This window comes from Cariama cristata, unplaced genomic scaffold (assembly GCF_000690535.1).
Source record: "Cariama cristata isolate BGI_N322 unplaced genomic scaffold, ASM69053v1 scaffold10090, whole genome shotgun sequence".
NCBI classification, from domain to species: Eukaryota; Metazoa; Chordata; class Aves; order Cariamiformes; family Cariamidae; genus Cariama; species Cariama cristata.
In genome coordinates this window covers 10,162-37,761 of record NW_009595251.1, presented here as the reverse complement: position 1 = coordinate 37,761, position 27,600 = coordinate 10,162, and the positions used below count along the sequence as shown (strand labels likewise).

The window sequence follows — 27,600 nt, the reverse complement described above, 5'->3', positions numbered from 1 at the left end:
CTTTTAGCACTCTTCTATTCCTTTTTTTTACAATCTCCTTCCTACTTTTGACTGACCCACGTGCCCCATTCTTCTGCTTCCATACTTAATTTGCCCATTTTCACTGTCATTTATCTTCAGCTATTTTGTCCTTTTTTTCACTCTTCAAAATTATTCATCGTGAATTTACACAGGTACAGACCACCCTGAGAATACTTCATTGTGGAGCACCCAGGTAACAGGACTTTAATCTACGTGTAGCTATTCACATCCATTAAGAGAAAACCGTTCAACTTAACAGAAATTCAACTTTGTCCTGTAGTAATGGGTCAGAATACACACACACGCGCTAATGTTTGCCCACCAGGGTGTCAAAATTTGGCTCCGATCCACACAGAAGTATCTAGTAAACAACCATATATCAAAAGCAAGTGGTATGACTTTTTAAGAAGTCTTTCACTGCTCTTTTTATTCCCAGAAAGGTAATAATTACAGCTTCCCTTCTCATTTCTTTTTTTAAAAAAAAAAAAAAACAAACCCAAACCAACACATTAAAACAGCTACAATAAAGGCAACAATAGACCTTCATTTCTGATTCAGTAGATCTGAACCATAGTAATCAACCTTTAAAGGCTCACAAACAAGGGAAAAAGGAATGATAGAAAAAATATTAAGAATTATTAATTTTACTTAAATGGCACAAACTTTTGACAGAGCTCCCTATTGGACTGTCACACTTAATTCTACCTCAGTTTGTTGTTACTCCCCAAGCACCTGGAAAACTATGGGTTCTGTCAAAACATGCCACCCACTGTGCAAAATGTTTTAATGTATTGCTTTACTTTGTACCATTAAAATTTTTCCTACAAATTATTTTCCTGCTGAAATAACCTTACCGCTACTGATGAACAGTTCTGCAAGCTGCTCCTTGGAGAAACCAGCATCCACTTCAACTTTAATGATTTCACATGTGGATCCTGCAGCCACTTGCTTTTGCTGTGTTGAAAATTTATAGATTTAGTGAAATAGTGCAAACTCTAATTGATGAACTGATTTACTTTATACGTTTGTGTTAATACCTTCATGCAGGCCGCTATCTGATATGCTATATAGTCTTGCAAACTTCCTTCTGGACCATGGAAAATGACATTGCGGTATTGTTCAACCTAAAGACAGACAGTAAATTATTCTTGGAAGTTCATAAACTTGGATTTTTTTTTTTACTTAGATGAGACAATCGGCACCTAACAGACAAAATTCTTTGTTTTGCACTACTGGAGTTGATGATCCTTACTATATTAGTTTCAAAACAGGCAATATTTGCATACAACATCTTGGAAATATATGGATGAATTTATATCCTAATTTGTAAAACTACATAAAAAGGTATTTTGTCATTTTAACAGTCATTAAAACTTGAAAAATTCATGTAGGAAGGATTAATTTAGGAGTCACAAATATTTTCTTGATTTTGAATTAAAATAGATAAACCAGAATGATGTTAAAATCATCAAACAGTAGTTTAAGTCACTGCTAACTTAGGGACTTAGACTAAGGACTCTATTTCCAGTTGAAATGGGATCATGTTACCAATATGGTAGAATAAAAATTATTTAGCCTATCTTAACTGTAAAATTTATCTCTAAAAAGTCAGTAAGGGAATACACTCATATCATTGTGCAATGTTGTTGAATACAGGAGAAACCTATGGCATATAACTGTTCTTCTAACAGCATAAAATACTACCCAAGGACACAGCAGAAATTATGCAGATTTTAAACTAATTCTGATGTGATTAGCAGGGTTAAAACAAATGATCTATGACAGTTAACTCATATTATCCAATTATCCTTACATTTTGAGGTATTAAATAAATTGTAAGAGTTACAGGACATACATATATAAGCTAATAATAAAACTCAAGTCTCAAATAATTGCTTATATGAATGTTACTCTAATTTACTTTCCCCTCAAAAAGTGGCATGAAGTAACTTTGGAAAGAAATAAGATATCACAGAGCTTTTAATATATTTTCTTAAGGAGTTCAGTTAATCAGATGGCAGTTATTTAAAGAAGAAAGTTAATGCCCTCACGTGACTATAGTTATTGGGGTAAGATTTAGGGGGAACTTTCGTTTAAAATAACAGCTTTCATCCCATTTTAGTTTTTAGAAGTCTTGACATTTGTTCTCAGAGTAGAAGATCAATTTTTTTAGTTAACACTATTACAGAATATTTTCACGTATAAATAACATGCAGAGAGAAGCTCGCTTAGTACTTACCAGGCGGAGGTAATTCTGAAGTGTCTGAAGATGGATCATAGATGCATAAGTCACACTATTTAGGCAGCCTTCTTGAGGTCCTTTAAAAAGAGATACACAAATAACTTTTCTAAATCTCTCACGCTGATAAGCATGTATGATAGATACATATGCTTTTCATGCAGTATTCTACAGCAATCTCTTAAAACTAGAGGCTATGCAAATGAAAATGGTGAAGAAATGAAAGGCATTTATCTAGCAACACAGATTTCACAGGTATCCATGACATAAATAAAACGGATAACTGAAAAAGGTAGTTTTATGTGCCAGTATATTTTCTAAATGTTGTAGACCCTTTCAAATCTAGTTAACAATTAATTCGATACGATATTTCTGAGGATCAAGCAACACTTAACAGCAAAACCAGCAGCAAATGATTCTCAAATTATGTATTTCATATTCAAAACGTATTTCATTCAAAACTGAAAATTATGAATTGAAAATTACCAAACAAAAACACTGTGATATGCTCAGCTCTGTTGTTTTTCAAGAAGTCCCATGGTGGCTGGGAAAAAATCTGACCTGTTGACCATGAAATGTTTCCTGTTAAAAAGAAAAAAAATGAGAGAGAGATTCCCTGTATCTATATCAAGTGTCCTCTGCTCACGCATATTCACTCACTTACAAAGACTGTGTGCATACATTGACAAATTTGACAAACAAACCAGTCCCATGTACTAAATCATACTATTATTTGACACATGACTAAGGATACTAATGTTTTCTGCCAGCTGAGGCACAAGTTTAATAGCTAGCCTGTCTTTACACCTTTACAAGTAAAATAAAGTAAAAGGAGATAATTTGCCCAGTTTAATGGCAATAGGGTTTTTGGAGGGTGGTGGGCAGGAGGAGGGGGGAAGGGGATTTAAGATGAAGCACATGAATTTTCAGAATTCTACACAACTGTTTCTACTACCACCACATTTTGGCCCATTTCTTGTCACTTTAAAGATTTTTGTGTTTTACCTTGATAAGTGAAGTTACATAAAACAGGAGTAGTTCTGTTCTATCTATGCTGACGATTTACAGTCTGGATTTACTGTACATTCTGGATTTATGGTAAAGACATACTGTGGGCTTAGCTTTGAATTGTTTTTTTTCACCTGTAATAAAGATATCTCCTCTGGAGTACTAAATTGAGTAGAGGACTAACTAACATAGGGCCCCATGGTCTCCAAGATTATATTAGTGTGCTTAATGAGTTGTACCATACACATAGCTAAAAGTAAAAAATGCTTTCATGACAGCACTGCTCAAAGTCTCATAGCTAGGATTAGTCTTTCTTAGTCTAGGCTTTAAAAGATCCAGAAATCTAAAGATATTTTTATCTTACTTAACAAGATTTCACAAATTCAAGAAAACCCCCAATTTTTGCTTTTCTTATTACACCAATATCGATACCTAGTTTGACAGATAATATACTGCTTGCACTGAGGCCAATGTTGGATTCTGCAGCACTATTAAATGACAGGTCCTCTAGGCTCCTCCATCCATCAGAAGCGATTGCTTGGAAATGGTTTGTCACTGCCTGACTCACTGCTTTTGAAAAATCATCCCATGATGTCTGTTTGCGGATATTTAAAGCACATATTGTGTTTTCTGTATCAAATTCCTCTGTACCACAGTGGGCTGGTTCAATGCCACTGACCGAAATCCTTACAGGTACATTAAGAGCATCTGTTGAAAAACAGAAAACCAAGAATGAGAAAAACTGTAAAACTCAATTTAAAAAAATCCTATTATTAAAGACCAATAACATCTAATATTGCAAAGGAAAGCTACAAAATAACTCCTGCTGCAGAGAGGTAAATGCTAAAGAGCGGCACAGATCACCACCAGAAAATCAGAGTAGTGATGAAAAACAAATATCAAGGTATCTTTTTTTTACATCACAAAGAAAATCAGTTATTAGTATGCTTAAACAATAGGAAGCAAGACAAAACTTACTTAATCTTTTATTTCCTCTTTACACAGTAATTTCTTATAAATTAAGACAGATGGTTGGTAGTGTCTTAATATTTCAGTTTATTGTGGATGTGTATATTTTTATTATCAATGCAGAAAGAATTTTCTGGCACTAGTGTACAAGTGGAAAACACAGTTAGTTGGGCCAAATGTCTTTAAATAAAGAGCTAAGACGGAAAATTCACTTGGAAGTGTATATTTGGCTTGCTATAGAATAAATTGGTAAAATATTAAAGAAAGTTGCGCATTCTAGAAACAAGATTAATTTAATGAAGATATTTTAAATCTTGCTCTTTGAAAAATGGAATACGACTCAACTGAAGCAGCAGTCTATATGGATCATTTAGACGACTAAAAGTGAAAATGAAACCATCTTCTAACTTTAACGCCAAAACAATACCTTTCAGAAATTATCCCTGAAATCAAAAATAAGCACACCACAAAAAAAAAAAATCAGCTTATTATGAAATCTCGCAAAATGATCTTGGTTTTGCTTCTGAGTTCAGAAACCAAATCTTCACCTGATACAAACCAATGAAGCTTTTCTGATGGCAGAAAAGCTCCGATTTAAGCCCACTAGCCTACCATAGGGAAAAGATCACTCAAAGGCATCCTTCAGATGTGGGATTGTGAGAAATTTATCAAAGGCTTGCCCTTCTGATGGCTGGACCTCAGGGAAATGAGCAATGACTGTAAGAAATACCGAGGGTTCTCTACAAGGAAACAGGTCCCTAGGACAGAGGTACAGCGTATGCCTAAATTTCAGCGCACGCGACCTACAGAGCATAGCCAGCAATCCTGGCCCCCAGTCTTTCAGATCTGGCGGAACACATCCTCCTGTCCTACACACATCTAATTCCTTCCAGTGGAAACCTTACTGGACTGTGCAGAGGGTAGAGGATGGTACATCTACAGCTTACCCAAAACGTAGCCTTGGCTCGTTGAGGCGTATAGCCAGACGAGAGTGGTGTTTCCAAGCTTCCACAGATCAGGTATTGTGGGGACAATAAAGCTAATTATGATTGCACTGATGTTAACTACAGGCTTAACAAATGAAAGAGAAGAAAAGTAGAGTCCAAAGGTTCTGACCTGACAAAAGCAGTTGGATTCATAAGCCTGACCAGAGAAACAGGGTACCAGGACTGATGAAAATAATACAAGCATCAATTTAACAGGCTATAGATTCAGCCATCAGAAATTGGCTTCAGTCTGATAAAGAAGTAACCACAGAGGAGTTTTCTAATAGAAAGTGAGTTGTGTTCCCCTCTGCACTGACAGCAAAATGGTTAGAACCTAGATATTATAATAGCTGAAGAGGAAAATCAGAAGCACCACACAGAAACCTTCCCTGATTTGTTGATAATCAGTGAACTTGACTACTCACAGCCCTACATCCCACAATACAAACACCAAAAAAGTGAATAAATACAAAGCATACAAATCTACAAAGACAATACTTCTGACTATACAGAGAAAGAGAAAACACAGAACTTGGGAGTGGATGGACTAACTTCTAACTCAAGAAATACACAGGTCAGCCTGCTCTACTGAATTTTGAGGAAACTTACAGAGAAGGAAGAATACCACAAGTTCCAAGAGAAGAGCAATCTTCTGACAGAAGTTACTGATGTTGGAAAAATGAAGTTGTTTGATGTTGTCCCTAAGACTTTTTTGGAAGACTAAACCAAACCCCTCAACAATAAACAAGTGACAGATAAAACTATGCTCTAAAGAGATTCAGATACAACCAGATGATTGTCTTAGCCTGAGCAAATTTGAGAGCTCTCTACCACTATGTGATTTTACTGCAAGAATTTGAAGAAAAGGTAAGAAGAGGATAACACATTTGGAGAAAGTAATTACTTAATATTAAATTCAGAAATTTTAAGAGAATATGGATATTTGCACATGTACAATATATATCATCTGTTCAAATGGTTTAAAAACAAAGACATAAGTCATTTAATAACCTCCAACAAAATTTTATCATATGCTTTTGTAAAATTTGGAGAATAGAAACTTGCTACGTTAAGAAAACTTAATTTTGTAGTGCCAAAAAAGTGACATATACCCTTTTCCTATTTCTCATTTTTGTCCCACAAGCTCTTTACTAAAAACATTTTTATATAGTGCTGATTGATAGCATTTACTTACTTAAGTTTTCTAGGAGATGTTTGCAATCATCAGTAGCAACATCATGCAATGTTCGATTACACTTATCTTTTCTCTCAGCCTCTAGTCCACCATGGCTACAAAGGATTTCTAGACAGTTCTGCAAAGGTAAGAACTGTGTTACTTACTTGTCCATTTGCTGCATTAAAGAGTTCTACCAATATGCAGTTAAGGCTCCTGACTGAAGTTCTTACACGTGCATTTCCAAAGATAGTCAGCTACAGTTTCTACATAAGAGCATCCAAATGATGTTCCTCAAAGAGCTGAGAACCAGGACCAGCAAACGTGAAAGTCTCAAATCAAGATTTTGAAAAAGCAGAACATACGCAGCCAAGCTTCTACAGTCTCCAAGCATCAAGTGCTGATCAGTTCAATTGAAAAATTCTTAACATGTGGCCACTAGTTCAGGTATTCACACAAGGAAACAGAAGCCCAACTATGCATCCTGTTTTGAAGATCTTGGCCTCAATGTTCAAGCAACAATAAAAAGGCAATTCTAAAGCTTAGTACAGACTAATTAATGAATCTATTCAGATGGCAATCCATAAAACCAGTTTTCACTTTGCAATTCACCGAGTAGGAGTCTCCATCATGCCTGACATCTGAGTGGGACACACCAAAAGAAAACCAATCATTTTAAAATCAGCTTGCCAGCCTCTTCTTTGGCAGGTAAACCTGAATTTCTGCAAGCATAATAACAATGCAATGAAATAAAAATGCATTTCTGTTAAAGTCAGAGCACAAACATTTTGTGGATGCCAACAACATGATGCCTTCTTAAAAAGTTGTATGCTCAACAAAAGCAAAAATTCATTACAATTCATTAGAAACAAGCTACTAGCAGATAAATTTGGATTGGTACAATCTACCTGTAACACAAAAAAAATATTAATTATATAGATCCTGCCAAACTAGCAGGGGGTGGGGGAAAGCCCTCACAAAACTACATTTAAATGTGGATTGATTAGAGATCACACGATTGATTAAGTCCTGATTTCTAATGGTCATCTATTCCGCAACAATACAGGTGGCCTTCATGAAAGCTTTGTGATCCTCAGACATGCCTTTCAAGGACAGATATCCATATTAAAAAAAAAAAGACACCATGAGAAATGATACTAGTTAATACCGTATAGATAACCTCTGGGGTTAATCATAGCAGAGAAACCAAACCTTGAAAACACAGAAAAGCAGCTATTAAGTATTTCAATTCTGAACAACAGCTTGTTGCAGGTTTGGCTACTGTTACCTATGGTGTAGCTGTTTGAACAGAAAGACTGTTGTCAGTGTATCTGATACTCTGACACCTTTCATAAACACAACACTCATTCAAGCCATATTTTCCTGTGAGATGATATTTTACCAGATTGTGGTTCCAGCACTTGTAAGAACTCCTTAAAAATTGATTAGCTCACTAATTTTGCCAGAAGAAAATTAACCAGAAAAGAAAAAAGGTTATTTTCTTGCCAGGTTAGCAAGTTAACTCTGTCTCTCAAATGGGGGCAACGAATGGCAGGCAGCAGAAGGCAGAGGACCGAACCGTGAGGCTGAAAGTGGGAAGTAAAGAGGGAAGAAAGAAGTGGGAGAGAACAAAGAAATGAGGCTTACTTCCTTAGTAAAATGAGAAGTTTTGCTGGCTCTGTTGCCTATGAAATGGCAGCTAAGACGCTCTAGCATAATCCATCTGTAAAGAATGGCACCTACCAATCTCGAAAGCAAAGAGTGCAAGTGTCAGCACTGTTTATATGCAACTATCATGTAGTGTCATGGATGGCATGCAGTGCAGATTAACGATTAGAGAATGAAGTTAAAGTGTTAACAGTACTTCAAAATGGCTATTAAGCTTTCCTTAGCTTCTTAATATCCCAAACATCTCTCGAGTCAATAAATGCATTTAATCAAATACAATTATATAAAGTCTCTGCAACATCAAAACCAGAAATCAATTTCCAGAAATCTTCCTCTTTATCATCAGTAAGACCTGTCGGGTCATTCTCCGTGTCATCAGTTATCCCAACCCCCAAAAAACTTATTCATTGCCTGCTAAAAAAGCTGCCCCAAATAACAAATTAAACAATGTATTACTGAACAAATGTGGCTTTCAAATTTCTTTTCCTCCCTTCCCTCTCACAGGAAAAATTGTTCATACATAAATCATCCCTAACTGTAACTGGAAACTACATCCATCTAGTATCTGTAAGTACATGACACCCAATGAATTGGCATCTAGGGTGGGATTCACCCCACCTTAACTTTGAAAATCTGAATCTCAAGTAATCATGTTTTCTCTTTTTATTGTTGTCTCAAAAGAAATAGGTATTTAACAATGACAATTTGCCCCATTTGACACCTAGTTTCGGGGTAAATTGTCCACTGGAAGTATCTCTCGGTCTCTGTTAAATCCAGTGTGACAATAAACTAGATAACAAACTTAGATTTGACACCTAAGTTTCAGTTCTTCAAAGACAAAAAAGAAGGATTGATCTTGCCTAAATTCTATCAGGTTACTGTTACTTGTGCACATGGACTGACCTTAAAGCCTTTTGATGCTGCTATGTGGGCAGCAGTCCAACCCTCTTTGTCAGCATGGTTGATGAGATCTGCAGAAATAACAGGCTTTACTCTACTGGTATAGCTGTCTTCTCTCTTCTCCAAATCAAAGTAGTCTAAGTTATCTGCATCAGTCAAAGAGTTCCCATTGTTTGGCTCTCCATAGTACATAAGGAGCTTCAGACTGTCAACATTACCAGAATCCACTGCTGCGTGAACTGGTGACCAGCCATCCTAATAAAACAAAAGCAAAAAGCACACTCCCACCAAACACACGGAAAAATGTTTGCAGAACTTAGATCAGCAATGAATCTGAATGGAAGGCTCTATTTGGAAATTAAAAAGATAAGCAAGAGTGACATAATAATCCCTTAGGAACAGAGGTGCTTGTATGTGTTTGGGGTGGAAGAAAGAGAGGGAAGAAAATGTAGCAAAAAGGAAATTTTACAGCTTTCTCCAAGGACAGTCCAACAGACAGAGACTGCGGAATTTTCAGAAGAGTCTAAGTGATATAGGACTTACATGTTGTTAATAAACTAACATGATTCTAACTATTAATAATTTGTTTCATGTTGCATTAATCGATTTATCAGTCAGACATTTTCACGGCTTTGACATCATAACTTTCTCTCATTTCAAGTCAAACATATTTACTTTCCAAATCCAAAATAAATGAATCAAAAAAATTCAGTATAATAGAGGAGCAGAATGTACTCTGAAGCTAATACTCCTTGTGCTGTGTTTCTGGAGAGCCTACATTCCACATTTATTGTCACGTTTACGTCAAAGCCTTCAGGAAAGCACCTAAAAAAGGCAATACCTAGATGTTAATTTTGAGACAGTCCTCCTCCCATTCTCCTGTAGATGGAATTTTTGTTTTACCGTATTCTCCCATTTGTGATATATGAGACTTTACAATACTGGCTGCCAAATCTGGGGGTGAGGGTCTGCTCAAGGACAACAATAAAGCACTGTAACATAAAAGGTGGAAGCAAAATCTCTATCTCCACTTCTCCACCTTAAACATAAGTCAAAGCAGAAGAGTTCTGCTTTGCAAATTCAGTGCTGAAGAAAAGTCTGCAGCAAACTACAGGCGGAATCCAAAATACATAAAATGATACGGAAGTCACATAATTTAGGAGATTTTAGACAATATACAGCTTAAAAAAACCCGAGAAAGTATGATGAAAAGAACAAAATATTAATTTCAAATTACACAGTTTATTTGAGTTTTAAAGAAAACTTTATATAAATATTTTAATGTAAATATTTCCTAGCTGTTTGCAGTTATTCAGTGCTAAACAAGATGCTTTAACTTTACCAACTATTTTAACTTACACTGGTTTTTACTGTTCGATCTGCTCCACCTTCCAACAATAGCTTAATACAATCGTTATTTCCATTTTTACAGGCCAGGTACAAAGGTGTCTGTCCTCTCTCAGCAGCATGGTTAATATCAGCCTGATACATAATTAATAATTCTGCACACCTACAGCAAACAATAAGGTAGTAAAATTATCTTATATTTGACATCCAAAATCTCTTTATAACTGACAACATTTAACTTTTTTTTTTTTTGTAAAGTACTGGCTTTATAGATACAGATCTACCTATGATTTTATCCATCACATACACGGAAGTATAAGGTATAATTTTATACATTGGTATAAAGACAGACAATCAGGTTCCTTTAAACCCATAAATCTTAAACTACTGTAGCTGCATTCAAAAACTCTGAATGTAAAACATTTAATTTCCCAAGCCTAATAAAAACGTGATGACAGTTGCTTAAGAAAAACCTTCAGCTGAGCAAAAAAAAGTAACATTTCTTTTCTGACTACTGATATTTATAATAGTTTTGAAAAGAAAAAAGAAAAGGAACAAGAAGAAGGACTAGGACTAGCTTTAGATAGCAGCCAAAAGGACACTCGCCTAGGGGAGTAACCTGGTGGGGACAGCGAACAGCTGTGGCACTACTGTAGCTCCCTACCATCGGTCCCTGCACGGAGGCTACTCCAGAAGGATGCCATGGGGTGTGTGGGTGGCAGTTCCTGGATTGGGGAGGACAGAAGATTAGGTGGAGTGCTGAAGAGCGACTGCTAGGGACCGGTATTCCGATCCAAGATTCTGTACATCCTCACAACCCGTTAGCAGTAGGTGCCGTTTTCTTCCCCATTCTTGTGCAAGGGTTGACTCCCTTTCCCTTCCCAAATTCAGCTTTTCAACAACTCTCAAGACTTTAGAAAAATCTTAATGACGTCTATTCCTTCTGCAGTTCAAACAAGGGCTGTAAGCAATGATAATTCCCCATCTCTCTGGCTCAGTATTTATCAGTCCATAAACCCAGAAGGATATCAGCAATAAAGCCTCAAAGCAATTAATGAGATGCCAAATAACTGCTAGTTAGGAGACCATACTATAACAAAGAGGATGAAAAAAATATTTAAAACAATGTCAGGTATACATAAGAAAGTAAGTATATAAGAAATTACAGATGAAAAGAAAATCACAAGTATTTTTTAAAAATCTCTTTTTGGTAAGTTTTTATCTAGTCAGAAAAACAATCAAGGTCAAGATAAAATGCACAATTTTAGAAGAGAGTAAACCATATAACGTTAATACGAATTACTTAGCTGCACTTTCTGAAAATGCTCAAATAAGCAGAAAAAACACAAACAAAAATAATGCTCCACCTTACCAAATGTTGCACACGTATCCTAACAATACAGTCACAAAAGTCATCTTAAGATGGGCTCGTAACAAGACATCTCCATAAAGCAACTCAGATTGAGTTTTAAGTCTGCTATGTTAAAAATACCTGTTTTGTTATTTTGCATTGTATTCAATGCTTCTGGAAGTGCTACATTGACTTTCCACCTCAAGGTCAGGTAAGGTCAGCCTGCCCTGGATCACATGGGAAAGTTTCTCCTACAAGCATTTTCTGAATTGGTGATATTACTGAACAGCCTCAAAAACTATAATTTTTTCCTGACTATGTAACTAGGGCTGGAACAACAGTGATGTCTCAGTTCAGGAATAAGGTTAATGAGTCACAGGGGACTGGCAAGCAAATCCATCACAGACAAGTACTGGGTAATTGACAGTAGTTTAGTGCTGTCATTAACCCCAAATTCTTAGTGCTGTAGTACAAGTAACAGAGATTACGCAACACATCGTTTGAAAGGGGACAGACTATATTATTGCCTCAAATTCTGCCTATTACAGAATTTTTCTGAGCCAGAACTTTGAAGTGATCAACAAACCAAACAGCACTCGTACTGTCTCTGATATTTTTGGCTGGCTGTGTCATTATTCCATGCTCACTTTTACAATTAGGTTCAGGTTCAGTATCTAAAAAAAGTGAAAGCAAGAAAAGTGTTTAGGGATACCATACTAGATAAGTAACTCTAAGGGAAAAAGAATATAAAGTCTGCAGTGTCATAACACAGCAGATGATACATAACAAAGTGTTGTGAGGATAAGTCAGAGAAATAAGTATCTTCCTACTTAAACAAAGTGTAAGAGATTTATTTTAGTGAGAGAATATGAAAAGTGTATTGTTGGTGTGTCTTGTCAAGTCACATATAATTTTTACAGATTTTATGTAAAACACTGAAATATTTAACTAGATACATATTTCTGTGCTCAAAACACCTAGTGGGAATCTGCTACCTCTGGATTAAGACTTCCAGTAAAAGACGCCCATTAGTTGCTAAGTTTGAAGTCCTCTAAGAAGTGGCAAGGATCTCTGATGATCCTTACATCCTCCTGGAAGACCATGAGGAGGACAGGGATCCTGCTCTTCCTCACTGTTGGGTCAGGGCCTATGACAGTATAACACTCGAAGACTCTGATCCCTATATGTTGCTATATCAGAGTAAAATCCTTAAAAATAGTAAAATACAACATTAAAAGAATCAAATACTGAAAGATAAACAAAACTAAAGATATATAAAACAAAGGTAAAGTCTGTAATAAAGATTCCTAGTCATGTTGTTGAAGACTTCTTGCATTTGTAAAATAGTTTTATCTGGAGAATGATGCCCTGGAAGAGGTTATCTAATGGTTGCTTCCAACTTTAAGTTCTATTTCCTATGATTCTAAGATACACAGTCAGGCTGCAGAGCAGAAATGCAACATCAGCCTTCAGTTCCTCCGATGAAGGGAGGAAGAGGGAGGAAAAATCCAATCACCTGGATGAATTGCTGTGCACTGGTTCTCAGTATAAAAAGAAGACAGAATTTTCCAATCATGCTGTCATAAAACACCAACCTTTATAAAATTAGCTTAAAAAAAAAAAAAACACAAAGGAAATTATTGTAACTACATTTTGAAGAATGTTCTTAGAAATATTCTTTGACATACATAATATTCTGGTTTTCAAAGTTACTGATACAAAAAAAATTAAACCTTAAAAAACCTGTTTTGTTGTTTAAAGTATTTGATTTCATATAACTCAGGAGACCACTCAGATAACTGTTCTTTTGTCTCTGAATATGTCATTCACAGTTCTCTCTGTTTCAAAAAAATCATTGCAAAATTAATTTCTTTTTCCCTTCCCCTGTTAATCCTGTATTATGGCTGATAACTCGAAGAAAATTAAGAAATTCAAAGGTATGATGCCCACATAGACCAGTATCATATTGTGGTTACTAAGAAAACATGGTTAGCAACCTTAAGAGCTGCAATTGCAAGCAGAATAAATGGAAAATATTAAAAACAGAACGGCATATGAATATGAGTTTCAGTAGATGCTTACAACAAATGAGAGTTAAATGCATTTATACCTAAGAATGCAACAGTAATGTAATGAAAAAGGTATATAATATAACATAAAGAGAATATAAAATTGAGTAATAGCTGACTGGCAAAATCTTAAGACTTCACTTACTTGACATGTCCCTGAGCAACTGCTGAACACAAGGGTGTAAAGCCATTTTTATCAGCAGCATCAACTTGTGCTTCTGCAGTCAGCAGCAATCTCACACAATCTAGAAATTGAGCAAAAACATAGACTGATGTGACAAAACCAAGTGGTTAAAACTACCAGAAGTTAAAACCTGCTGAAGGAGCAACAGCAGCCAGTCTTTTTGACTATACATCACACACCTTAGCCAACCCAAGTAGAAGCTCAGGAAGCAGTTTGCAGGAGAGAGGTGAGAATTGACTCCCTGGGGGCATCACCACTCTTTTGCAAAAAGGGCTTGGGCTGGGTTGACTGGCATCCAAATACATGCCCGTTGCTGGCAACTCCCACAGCTAATTTACCTCCAAAGTGGGGAATTTGAATTATCCAGCTGCCCCTAAAGGCAGGGCAGTCCCACTGGCAGTTGCGTGACACATCCCAAATACGACAGCCACAGGGGAGATGCTCACAAGCTACACGTAACTCAAGCAACACGCCGGCCAGTCTTGTTTTAGGACACTTTGACTTGGGATTGCAATGACAAATAAGATAAGCTGACAAATTCAGACCTCCTCAAACGATTCCCATTCATATATTCCCAAAATGACATGCTAAAAATAGTCCCAGTCTGATTCCACCACCCCACAACTAAATTAAGATAATTAATTACATACTAATTAGACTGCTTTTCATCCACAAATTGGAATATCATTTGATGCAATTAAGTTTGAAGAAAATACTTAATCTGCTCGATATTCTTGAAATTGGTTCTAGACCAAAATAAAACAAGTCTTTTGTAGTTGAAATTACTCCTTTGAAAATAAGCTCAGCTAGAACACCATTTCTAAACTCCTGACCTGGCTTCTGAGCAAGCTTAATGCGCTCTGTTCCAGCACTGGGTAAGATCCTGGAGTCAAGCTTTGCTAGTGAAGCTTATCTCTAGATATCAGAAACATATCTTTAGAATTACTTAGAAATCTGACTAATTTAAACCATTCCTGAACATATTTACTTCTGTTACAAGTCTTTCAAGTATTAATACAGATCCTGTGATGTTGATTGAGTAAATAATTTAACATTAAGAAATAAGATTTTAAAACACTGTAAATTATCATATTGTAAATTAAGATTCTTAAATTTTTAAATAAGTAATCTGATCTGAAATAACTTATTTTTTTTTTAAGTTGGTTGTCAGGATAAGCTACCAGGACTTCATCTGTAATCATTTTTTTAAGTCATAAAGAAGTTCTCAGTTAACTGACTTACCCAGTATTTCCATTTGTAAGACAATACCAATTAAAATCAAATTATATTTTCAATCACTTCATAACAGAAAAAATACTCTGCTAACAATGACATTTTTTTCCCTCTTTCCATTGTCAATCCCAGTCTTATATTAAACAATTAACTTGAAAATACAGATTTCTGCTTGACATCCCAAAATATTTCTAAAGCTTATGAAGGATGTCGAAAAAAATTTCTTCTAGTATTTTCAAATATTTGCCTAGAATTCTCTTTGGTTTCTTCTTAAAGCATATGTTAGCCATGCAAAAGCCATGACGAACGCACAGAAAAAGACCACCTCTCTAGAAAGGTACGATTAACTCACAATTAGGGATTGGCAGATCATTCAGGTGGTAGCTTATCTGTGTGAAAATACTGTTTCTGATGAAGATCACTGAAAAGAGCTGTTTATTCTGGGGCATAGGTGCAAGCATGAGGAAATACAGCTGCTTTCATAAGGTATACCGTGTGAGATAGTAAGCTCTAAATGACCTCTTCTGGTGGCACAACAAGTAAAAAAGCAATAATCTCCAAGAAGCCTGGGGCCTCTGGATGGACAAAGGGTAATTTGGGTCAGCCCAGGCTCATTAACTCCAGTTCACTGCTGTCTGCCATAGAAGTAATCGGCAGCCGAGAGGACCCGGTGGAAGGGCAGGCACAAGACAGACATGGATGTTGTCACTCAGTTAAAGGTTTTGGTGAAAGCAAAAGCAAAACATGGAAGCGTATTAGCACAAACACCTGGAGACTTTAGTGCTCTCCACCACAGCTGGGTAGTTAGTTCTTCCAGAGTGCTGGCAAACACCATGCAGATACATCCAGTGGCTCGGCAGAGCTGACTCCACGTAGCTGTATGTCTCTGCACCTCACTCCTTTCTACTTCCCACATCATTCCAGTTTTTCCTATCAATCAGGGTGCCACAGCCTCCAAATACTCAGGATAGAAGAGAATCGATTACACCATAAATGCATATGATTAGCACACAGCTGAGTCCAAAGGATTTTATTCTTCTTCTCTTCACATCTCTCAGTTTCAAGAACTATTACTATTTCATTCTCTCTTTCTCAACCACCTCGTGTGTGGCAGAGAACGGTCAGGACTGGCAACACAATACAGATACGCAGATACATTAGCTAAGTGAACTACTCTACACGTGATCAAGTGCAGAACAGACTGAAGCAGCTCCTGCTTTGTTAATGGATCAAACCAAGACGGCCTGACAAAACAATCTGTTCAGCTATCCCAACTGAGCGGCTAAATCATAAAATGAACAGTTTCCTGGTGTCCGTTCAAGCACAAAGAAAGTATTTAGTGTATATTTTTAGGGTGAAGTTCTCTCTCTCGGACCTACAGACCCAGGGACAGTGTGTGCAGGAAACAAAGCAGCTGCTATGAGCTTCTCGTGCTGGAGGAACCCTCAGCTGCAGCTCTCAAAAGGCAACTGTTTATGAACAGGAAGGCTACACATTTTGCAAACAGGACAGATTAGGAAAGAATATTTGAGAGCTCTCTTATCTTGGGTGACTCGATTTTCTCCACAGACTGGGCTGAGAGCACATTACAGCTGTCGCCACCATGGTGGTTACAATGCGTTTTACTGCTCTCTGGTTACCTACACATCTCAAATACTGTGCTGCTTCACTGAAAATGCGTGGACATCATCCACTTTCCACTCTTCCCCGACTCTCTGCAACTTGGTGTTTGCTTCTGAAGGGAGGTACTCACTATGCTGGCTCTTAACAAGTCTAGAGCTACTCTTTTCTTCTGGCCAACTATTTCCCAGGAGAAACTGGAAAATCTCGTTAGTTGACTTAGAAAAAAAAAAACCTGGAAATCTCCGAATCTATTTAGTCATTAACTCCAGGTTGAAAACATTCTCAATAAATTAAATCATGGTGCAATCACCCTGCAGGGTACACTTATGTGTTAAGTCTTATGGTTGGACTCCATGATCTAAGGAGTCTTTTACGATCTAAATGATTCTGTGATTCTAAGGAAAAAAAAAAAAACACAACAGCCAAAAGACAGTAATTTACCATTGACAATCCTAATCAATGCAATGAAAAAATCTGTACAATAAATTATTTTATCCTTCTTATAAGTACATCAGTGTGACTTCTTCCCACCTGGTCAGTTGAAAAAAGCTATTAAAAAGGACTTTTTAAAATAAGAGATTTATTCCTATACTTCCTTTCCTAAGCCTATATATTTTTACATAAAGTTGTTTTTAACAGTCTCCACTTTGAAGAGCTGCATCTAACCATGCACTTGGGAACAAACTGCAAGTAACAAAGAAAGGATTATATATTAAAGTTAAGCACAAAAATCTTTCTCCAAAAATATTATAAATCTACTACTCTAAATTTTCATATAACGTATTAAGGGGATATCGTTACTGTTGCTGTGTGATTCAGTCAGGATTCATACAATCCATTTAGTTGCTAAAATGCGATGATTTGTACAACAAAATGTTTTTCACATCTTGTCAACTATAAATAGAAGAACAATACTAAAACCTTTGCATTATAAATTTTTATCTTAAAAAGTAAAAGTTACTAAACAATTACAGATGCATATGCATGTGTTTGTTTTTATTACTGTGTTTTTATACTTCTGTCAAGTGCCTCTCTTATTTGAAATTTTGACAATAAAACAAGAAACCAAATTGCCTTTGCAGTCAGTATGAGCTGCTCAGGAATTGTAACTGAAAATCAGGGCATTTGCTTCGAAACGTTTTAGGAATACAAGATGAGTAAAGAAGAATTGGGTCAATTACAGTCTCCCACAAACACCAGCAATGATAAATGGATGTAAGCCTACAAGAATACACAGAACATCCCTTTGGAGGGGGGTGGGAAATAAATCCACACACTATAAAAAACTTGGACTCTTAAGACTGAAGATAAAAAGTTGAAAAAAAAAAAATGCCAAAGGAATAAAATAAAGGACTTTTCCAATATTTTAAAGGTCTTGGCAACAGCAAAGAATCTGTCAGATGAAAAGGCCCAGATGTTCTTATGAAGTAAACCATAGAACCTAGCAAGCAAAGACAAAATATACCATTGCAAACAAAGGGAAAATTCCTCCTATCCCTATGCCTGGTAGCAAAATTAACCCCGAACACATCAGAAAAATATACGCTGTCTGCCTAGCTATGGATTTTGGATCCGAACTTTACTTTGATTTTTAAAATACTTGAGAAAAATAATCGACACTGGATCGGCATTTTCTATTTCTGTCATGAACAAATACATTGTTAAATAAAACCACAAAGCACTCTTGAAAGCAGTGGCTTTAAACGCACAATGTTCCACCTTCTACTGTGAAATACAACCTTGACTTTACTAAAAATTAATGGAGTTTTTGTCATTGGTATTGGTGGATTTCATCTTTAATGTTTGAAACAGCATAATGATATTATTTGCAATATAAGCACCTAGAAGTTTTTTACATAAGTAGAAAAAAACAACAGTAACATGTACTGGAATTTTAAAGAAAGTTGCTGTTCGAGAGTCTTATGTTAACAATCTGAAAATTATCACTTGGAGTTTGTATCCATGAAATTCAGATGTTACTAACATATTTGCCTCATTTCATAAATATATCCATAAAATACAAAGACTGACTGTTGAAGGTCCAGAGATGCTACCTCCTCGAGACTGAGGGTTGGGGCAGTGGGGAAAAGAAAAAGAAAAATGTTAACTATCTCGGTAAAGCCTAGAGAACAAACTAAGGCTATTTCATCTAGTTTAAAAATAAAGACAGTCCAGTTTATTTCCCAAGTAACACACTACTTTGAAACCATCTTCCATCACTTTCACCACTGCTGCAGAAGATCAAAACTCTGTTGATGACCTGTTCTTTCCTGCTTACTCCCTGTAGAGGAAAGTTCGTTCTTTCAAGTTGCGTTTGCTACAAAAGATCTTTAGTTTGTCACAGAACATGGAGTGATAATATCTGGTGGCTTTTTATAGGGAGGGAGTGGAGAATTAGAATGGATATACCTGCAGAATGTTACCACAAGCAAGAACGCTTTCTGTGTTCCAAAATTCTGTCTCCGGAAGCATTGCTTATATACGTGCTATACTATGAATTTTGTCATATAATCGATATATCGCAGTTTCCATTTCACATTTTTAAAAAACATGCATTTAACCTAATTTAATATTAAAAACATATGAAATAAGCTGTCACTATTTCACATGAATGCCGTAACAAAACTTAGTATCACTTACCTGTATGTCCGTTCGTAGCAGCAGAATACAAGGCAGAATAGCCATCTTCACAAGAGTAATTAATGTCCAGTCCTTCTTCATTAAGCAGCATTGATAATAAAGTGACATTTCCCTGGGCAGCAGCTTGGTGAAGAAGGGTGGGCCTGCCACCCAGGGGGACAGGACCACCACTTGTTAACAAAGGGGTTAGGGAGGAAGACCAGCCTGTGAGTTAAAGCAATAGAAGTTAGACGGAAGACACATAAATAAAGCTCTGCATTTTCTGTGTTCTTTTAAAAATTAAAAAAGGATCTTCAAAATGACAGGCTTTGTTAGCACAAGTTTTGTGATGATGCTTTCTCTGTACATTAGAAGGTATTCTGAAGAATAAAAACTGCATACAGGGGTGACAGTTGTAATGCTAATGAACAGGATTTCATTAGGAAAGGTTAACGTGAAACTTGTTATGACTGTAGTAGCAGCGGGATGTCTTAAAAAAAAATTATATTATTAAAACTCAGAAACTACCAAAACTTCTATTAAAAAGTTTTACTTTAACTGCTGATATGGTGGGAAGGTTTTTTAAAGTATCTAAAGAAAAGTTTCCAAAACAAAAATACTTATTTTCATATGAAATTTCAACCTCCTTTACAATCTTAGTGCAAACTTCAGTATTTCTATCTCACCTGCAGTTATACAGATAAAATGCACAGCCCTTAATAACTTTAAGCACCTTTCAATAAGTTTGCAAAAAAAGTAGGAATCATTTACACAAATAATACAGAAATAAATATATTTATTATTGAACTGCACCATAAGGTTATGTTCCTTTTACTCAGCAAAACTCAAACAATATATTCTAAAATGCTCCAGTGTAAATGAATAACAGGTTGTATACAATTTATGAGTGAAAGCCTTCAAGTCATCCCATTAGAAAAATATTTAATTTAAAGCTTTGAAAACTTAGGAGTTATCTTGGTTAAATGTTCTTTTCATTACTTATCAGCTTTAGTAGGGAGTTTGTTAAGAATATGAAGTTTGCTGCATAAGGCATAGAAAATTTTGTGCATTCTTCCTTGATCAAAGACTGCAAGAGAAAACAGGAGAAAGATTTTTTTTTTCTTATTTTTACTATTACCTTTAGAAAATCCACATTTCTTTCTTGAATAAATAACTTTGTATCCTGTGGCCAGACATAAGCTATTATATGAGGCTGAAATCTGGCAATACAAAGCGAGTTTACGCAGCTTTGACTGTGGTTCTGCAACACTCGAGACTGAAGAGGAGCTGCAGGACATCACCTCCAGCTCCATCAGGCTGATCAGGTACTATCCGACCTCCAACACCTAGAACTAGAAAAAGCATGTGGCAGTAGCTCTACCGTGCTGGGATGATCTGCTCTGCATTTTGGAAAAATGAAATTAAATATGGAAGTTCCCAAGAGAATTCCATAGAAACAATAGATTTGTGAAATTTGCAGGATCTGGACAAATTTTGATTAAGGTCCGGATTTACACAAGAATCCATCATCTGAGCAGCCTCAATGAAGAACACATAGTTTGATCCCAGTTCAAAACAACAAAAAAATAAATGTTAAGAATATTTTCCTTTTTGTTTCTAAAGTGAGCTAAATCTGTCATTTCAAATTACGTTTACTAGTTTAGTATGTAAAGGAAACGCATTTGCAGTATTTTCACAATGTTAGCCTATTATTCAATTTATTTATTTGATATTGACTATAAGAAGTCATCGCTACAGCTAGAAGTTACCTTATAAATCCAACTTTAAATCGATGATAAATTGTAAAGTTAACTCCATCCACCTTCATAAAGCTTCAGTCCTGAGTCTACCTTCTGACTATTAATAATCTTACAATCTTACTAATATTTGTTTCTCCAGTATTTTTAATCAGAGGATTTTGAGGGTTTTCTGAAGTTTGTAAAAAAAAAAAATCAAGACAATATACGAAGTAAACTGCATCCTTTAAGTGGTAAAAAAAAAAAATATATTTATTTCCATTTCCAATGTTTGAGAACAGTTAACTCTTACAAAATCCCCAAAGGTCTGAAGAATAACTTTTGTTCTTCCTTTGCGTTATAAAAGTGTTTTTAGTTTTCCAACCTTCTGTTATTCTTTGAAACTAACTGTGCTGCAGCTGCTGATATATATATATATATATATATAAATGTTTTCAAAAAGGCATTCGTGTAGTTTTTACCATCTTGCCATGGTAGTTACCATCTTGCCATGATAGCGGACATTGCTTGGGTGGCACTCCAGATGCTAACATTCTTTGTCCAAGGTATGTTGGAATTATCTGGGGGAATTTGGGGAGCCTGACACTAAGTTTTAAGCATGAAGTTCACTTTGCCAAGCAGTTTTGTAATATGAATAGTATTTCTGGGTTCCCTTCCTTATTGAAAATAGTCATTAACAGAAATGCCAAAATAAAAGGAATTTTTGGGGGGCCATATGTGGTATCTTAACTTTCATTTCAGCTCCTTGAAATGAAGAATATGTTCTTGCAATTCAGTGATGAAGTTCATTATACTAAGTTATTGCTAGATGAAAACCTTCTACTGAAAAGATACAAAACCCAGGTAATAACATAAACATAACTTTAGCTTCTATTGTCAGCGTAAGCAATATAATAAAGCTGAATACATCCAACAAAGTACACCAGCTTCAGAAAATACCAATAAATAAGGTACACCATTACAGATGCAAGAAGTTAGGAAATGTGAAGCATCTGTGAAAGCTTGTAGGGCATGCAGTGATGAAGGGCAGAGGGACAGACAAAAACAGCTTCTGGCATCAGCTTCAGAATGTGAGAAGGTTAATTTCAGAGCCCAGATCAGTCCCTCACCCCCCACTTTTATCTTCGAAGCCAATTGTATAGAAAGAACAAATCAATCATTATAGAAACGAGCAAAATAAAAAACACACTTCATTGAAGAGTGACATAGAAAGCGCAAAACCAAGAAGAAAGTGAAAGCAGAAATCCCAGGGGTATGAAAATCCAACTGCCTACATTCGTTTCCATTTTGAAGTCTTACAGCCATTGAAATGTAGAAATCCAAACAGAGCAGAAGCATTTTGGCACCAGTTCAAAGGCTGCTGAAGTTAATGAAAACACTGTCGCAGATTTTGAATCAGGCCATAAATGTTCACTGTAATTTCTCTACGTGCAGTCTGTTCTGGCGCCTTGTCCTACCAGGGATGAAAAGAGCAACATGCAGTACAATGCCCCGTCTCTAAAAGAAGGTATCGTCGCATTAATTTAGCAGAATGCGTAACTGAAAGAATCAGTGCTTTGATTATAAGTTTGTTCTTAGTAGTCACTCTTTCTAGAACCAAGACATTCCCTTACTGAAAATCAGGCTGTTGATATGTTCTTAAAGCAATCCAAGCTAACTAGGAAATTGTTTTAAAATTAATAAATAGAATACTTTAGTTATTAGGTTATAATCAATTCTGACTCCACAGTAAGAAGAAAGAAACATGAATTTTTTGACAAACAAAAAAAATATAAGAATGAAGGATTCTTTGTGCTTCTCAATGTGCTTTTTAATATGTTAAATTTGTTTTGCACTGTTTAAAAATATTAACGAATTCTGATTGAAGCTCACTACTTACTATACAATAAAATATGAATAAGATTTCACCATGCTCTGCTTTAACTGAAAGTAAAATTGAAATTCTAAACATTTTCTGGAAGAAGTAAATAAAACAGATTAAAATCAACCAGAACATTAACAAAACTAACTGAATGCAGATATGGGAGGGAGGTTTCAGTAATATTTGTAGTTTGTTAGATGCTTTTCACCTCAAGAAAAGTCATACTTAAAAAAAGAAAAATGAAAAAAGAAAGTGAACAAGTGACATGAATCCAGGCACTACTGACCACCTTATCTTAATGAAAACAGTGTTACTAAATTTGGGTTATCTTTACTAAGACAAAGTCTATTTCCATATATATTTATAAAATCTATTTTTTTTTCTTTTCTCAGCATAAAATTTTAAAGGAAATGTCTTTCCATACTTGCATAACATCTGTTGCTCAAAGTTTATTTAGTTCTGCAGTTTGCCAGAACACTTGGCCAAAATAGATTAAGTTCCCTTAAAAAAACACAAATAAAACGGGACTGGAGAATAAATGCAATAAAATATAAGCATCAGTTTGGGTAAAAGACAAAGGAGCTCCTGAATATTTACCTGAACGTTGCAGATAAAGTTACTAAAGTTCTTTGAGCCTGTTTGTAGTCAGTAAAGGAAGGATATTAAAATAGCATCTCTATATTAATAAAACAAAACAGCAGACCACTAACTAGAGTTTAAGCAGCCTTTCTTTCCAGACTTCAGATTATTGGATACATTTCCCATTTGCAATTGCAAAAAGTCACAAGAAGCAGTGCCACTTACAAAATACTAACAGCGGCAAATGTTCAGAGCAAGGATTATAAGGGGATTAAATGAACCCAAATGTTTCCATCCCTCCCAAAACCCAGCGAATGGAGTGTAAATGAAGGCAGGCATTCTGAACACATAAACCAGCACAATTAAAAAAAAAAAAAACTAACAGTATTTGACAAAAATCCTGTCTTTGAGAATTGCCTCCGAGAACTGTCACAAACTTCATAAGAAACACAAATTGACTATTTGGTGGAGAAGTCCTATTTAAAAGGCTGATTGTTCTCCTAAGAAAAAAGTTTATACTTCAAAGCACCAACTAAAGCAATAACAATACATGGAGTTATGAAGTCAAGTGGTGGTAATTTAATTTCTAAGACAGAAGATTTCTTTTTTTTTAGAGAATAATCAAAAACTGTCTTACATGATTACCAAACATCATCTAGTTAATGTTAGACTAACTGAAATATACAGCCTAATTCATGCTGATAGTATTTGTGGAAGACAGCCTCTTGCCTACAAAAACTATTCACTTTGAAGCTGATTTTGCCAATAATTTGTTGTATGTTAATAAAATCTTAGAGGTTTTTTTTTTTAAATGAAATTTTAATTCCACTATGGAGCACCTGAAGGCAAATGAGGTTTGAAGAATATCTGGAATACTGGGAGACTAATGATCTATCTCTCACATGGCAACTAGACTCAGCTAGGAATAAGAATCTAAGATGAAAATCCATATGAAAAACAGCAAACTAAGAGGCAGCCATCAAATCTCACAGTTGTTAACTCTGAGAAGTATTTTCATATCTCATATTTTTATTGCACAGTTCAGAAAGGAGCGAGGATTCTGACAGTACGGTGCCACACCCAAACGTTAAAAACATGACTACGTTCCTCCAGAAACATGCAGAAAGTCTTCAATGAAGTGTAATGGGAATAAAAATTCCTTAATAATGTGAACCTTGGAATCTGCTATATATAGAGATACAAGTTTGCCACATACTGCTTTTGGAACAGCTTCCCTAAGACTGGTGAGTTCAACTGCCTTCTCCGACAGTGGTGGAGCTACCACCCAAAGGTGGTTGGCTGTGTGATGGAAGCAGACCAGCTGTGCAAGGGTTTTATACCCTATAGATGATGATACAGGGACTAAAGTTATGAGGGACCGAAGAACTGTAACTGAACTAACTGTTGAAAGTTTGGGACCATTCAAACATTCTTCAACACTAATAAAGGTCTAAAGTGTTCCATAACTGTGTGTCCGACACCCTCACTGCAGTGTTAAGTCAGGCTAAAGAGGAGTTTCTACCTAATGTTCTAGTGCTATTGACCCCAGCAGGGAAATACGTTGATAAAAAGATTTATAGGAGATCTACAATTAACTGAAAGGTAGATCAGGGCCACCTTTGTTCATTTAACTGCCATCAAGAAGACACCCTGAAGTTGGCAGACAAATCAGTCCCCACCACAATGCAAAATGAACAGCAGATATATGCACTGACTCCAGACTTAGACTATCCACAAAACATTTAGATTTTAACTCTCCAACAGCAAATCTTTGCTGATATCTGTTGCCACGCACAAGTGTTAACAAAGCCTACAACTAAACCCAGAAGAACTATAGAAAAATGGAAATAAAAATGAAACATATTCTATAGGTATGAACTGATATATTTGAAACTGCACTGTTACCCAGACAACTACATACCTTAATGTGCAACCACCTAATGCCATAGGAGAATACAGTAGCCCTAGCTATGCCCTGTTTTCTAAAAGATTCACAAAGCACTGAAATACATATTCCACGGAAGATCACCAGCAGAAGTAATTTTCAAAACGTTATTTCAGACTGAAAAAGTATTTTGAAGTCCAAACTAATAGCATTCCAAAAAGAAAAAAACAAAACACAAAACCAAAAACAAACCCAAAAAAGCCCTGAACAAACAAAAGGAGTTTTTAAAATATATCATAATCTGCATCCCATTTACCTCTTTACCTTTAAAAAGTCCTCTTTACCTTTAAAAAAAGCCTTTAATTTGGAGACCTCTTTGAGGAAGCAAACTAATTTATAACATTACTAAATCAGCAAAAGAATTCTCATACCCCTGGAATATGGAAAAAATATAAATGACAAATTCAGCTTTTAGAAAGTAAAAAAAAAAAAAGGTATTAAAAAAGATAATAAAGCAAATGAGAAATGTATAGGAAAACCAAAACATTCTTTTAGAGGGAGATAGTTTGTAGCATATCAATCCCTTTACCTGATGCTGTTACCAGGAGGCTGTCTGAATCACATGGTCTACAGGATGAAGCACTAACAGGGTTTATGGAGGAGCTACAGGCAATGGTGGTGGGAATGACAAAGGAATTTTCTGAACATGCAGGTTGGTTCAGTCCAGGGAAGTGGGAAGGCCAGGCACCCACCTGAGATGAGGCTATGGCTGGTATGGCACAGCCTGCAGGTGCCACAGATAAATCTATAGCAGGTTTTGGTGGCAGCTGAGGTGAGGACTTAGAAATAATTTCCTCATTTATTACCCTGATTCCTTGTGGTGAACTTGAAAGAGGTGAGGTCACGGTTTTGCTGTCAGTTTTTGCACTTGTATTTGGGGATCGACTACTATCCATTAAAACTTTAAGCTGCGGGTGTGGTGGAGAAGGAGTTTGCGAAAGCCCTGGTTTTTTTGGAGGAATAGGCGGAGGATTTCCTCTGTCAATTCTTGATACACTGGGAGTCTTTAAACTCATTCTACCGACGGGGGGATAAGTGCCAACTTCCATTGAATGTGACGTCCCCAGCCGCGATGGAGCACCGCTCTGAGGGCTTGTAAATCTTGAAAGGACTTGGGTAACGGTATTCCGAGCTACCTGTTTGGCAACTAGGTTGTCACGACTAGTAGGGGATACATCCCTTGAGGGAGGGCTTTGGGTTGTGTTTCCATTTTGGTCTTGATCATTTGCATTCGCTTGAAATCTAAATCTAGCTGCTTGGATTCGTGGATTTCGGCCTGGATGCCCAGTAGTGTTGGCAGATGGTGAATGCAAACTGTGCATAGACAAAGTGAGCGAGGAATTCTGACCTGCGGCACTCGGTGCTGCAGGGGTGCAAAGGGAAGTATTATTTGAAAAAGGGGAAGTGCTACTCGGTAAATCAGGTGACGAGCCTGTACTTGGTCCATTTTCCTCAATTCTGTTTTGATTCTGTGTAAGAACAGGAGTTGTGGGAGGGACAAGTTCACTAGATGAAGATTGCCTATCAACGACAGGCTTCACAAACGCTGCGTTGGCGCACACATTCATTTTTGTATTGCCAGACGCTGGTGGGTTCACCGTAGAAGGCTTTACAGATACAGTCAAAGGCAACTTCTTAACATTTTCTGTGCTACTGTCCACGACTACAGTATCTGTTTGGCACGCAACAGTTCTCGAACTTGGCTCCTCTGTTTCAACAGAAACAGAAACAAGGCTCCTATCTTTATTTTTATCTTTATTTTTAAGAGAAAGATTAGCTTTACTTTCATTCTCCTTTTTTAATTGCTCAATCATTTTGATCATTTTATCTCTCTCTTCTCTGAGGTCACTGGTGTGCGCTTCCTCTCTGTGAAGTTTGGCACGCAATTGCTCTCTCTCTGTGTCAAACTCAGACAGCTGTTTTTCCATTTGAGCTTCCATTTGTGTACTCCTTTGTTTCTCAGCTGCAAGAGACTCCTCCAACTCAGTAGCCTTTTTCTTTTCCTCTTCGAATTTTGACATCACTTCTTCCAGTTTCTGGGCTTCCTCTACAATTCGGCCAGACAAC

The 27,600-nt window shown here is 36.3% G+C and overlaps 1 protein-coding gene across 1 annotated transcript in view; it reads right to left on the bottom strand.

The window, feature by feature from the left end:
- Nucleotides 1–875: 875 nt before the first annotated feature.
- LOC104162617 (cortactin-binding protein 2-like) overlaps nucleotides 876–27,600 on the bottom strand; it is a gene marked incomplete at both ends in the record, with an annotated part of 33,552 nt that continues 6,827 nt past the window's right edge. Inside the window, 11 exon segments of the mRNA XM_009701388.1 lie at nucleotides 876–975; nucleotides 1,059–1,145; nucleotides 2,261–2,340; nucleotides 2,747–2,842; nucleotides 3,701–3,976; nucleotides 6,419–6,536; nucleotides 8,969–9,220; nucleotides 10,325–10,475; nucleotides 13,878–13,977; nucleotides 19,413–19,616; nucleotides 26,063–27,600. The exon segment at nucleotides 26,063–27,600 is cut by the window's right edge and continues 32 nt beyond it. Of these exon segments, the coding sequence (XP_009699690.1) occupies nucleotides 876–975; nucleotides 1,059–1,145; nucleotides 2,261–2,340; nucleotides 2,747–2,842; nucleotides 3,701–3,976; nucleotides 6,419–6,536; nucleotides 8,969–9,220; nucleotides 10,325–10,475; nucleotides 13,878–13,977; nucleotides 19,413–19,616; nucleotides 26,063–27,600 (3,002 nt within the window).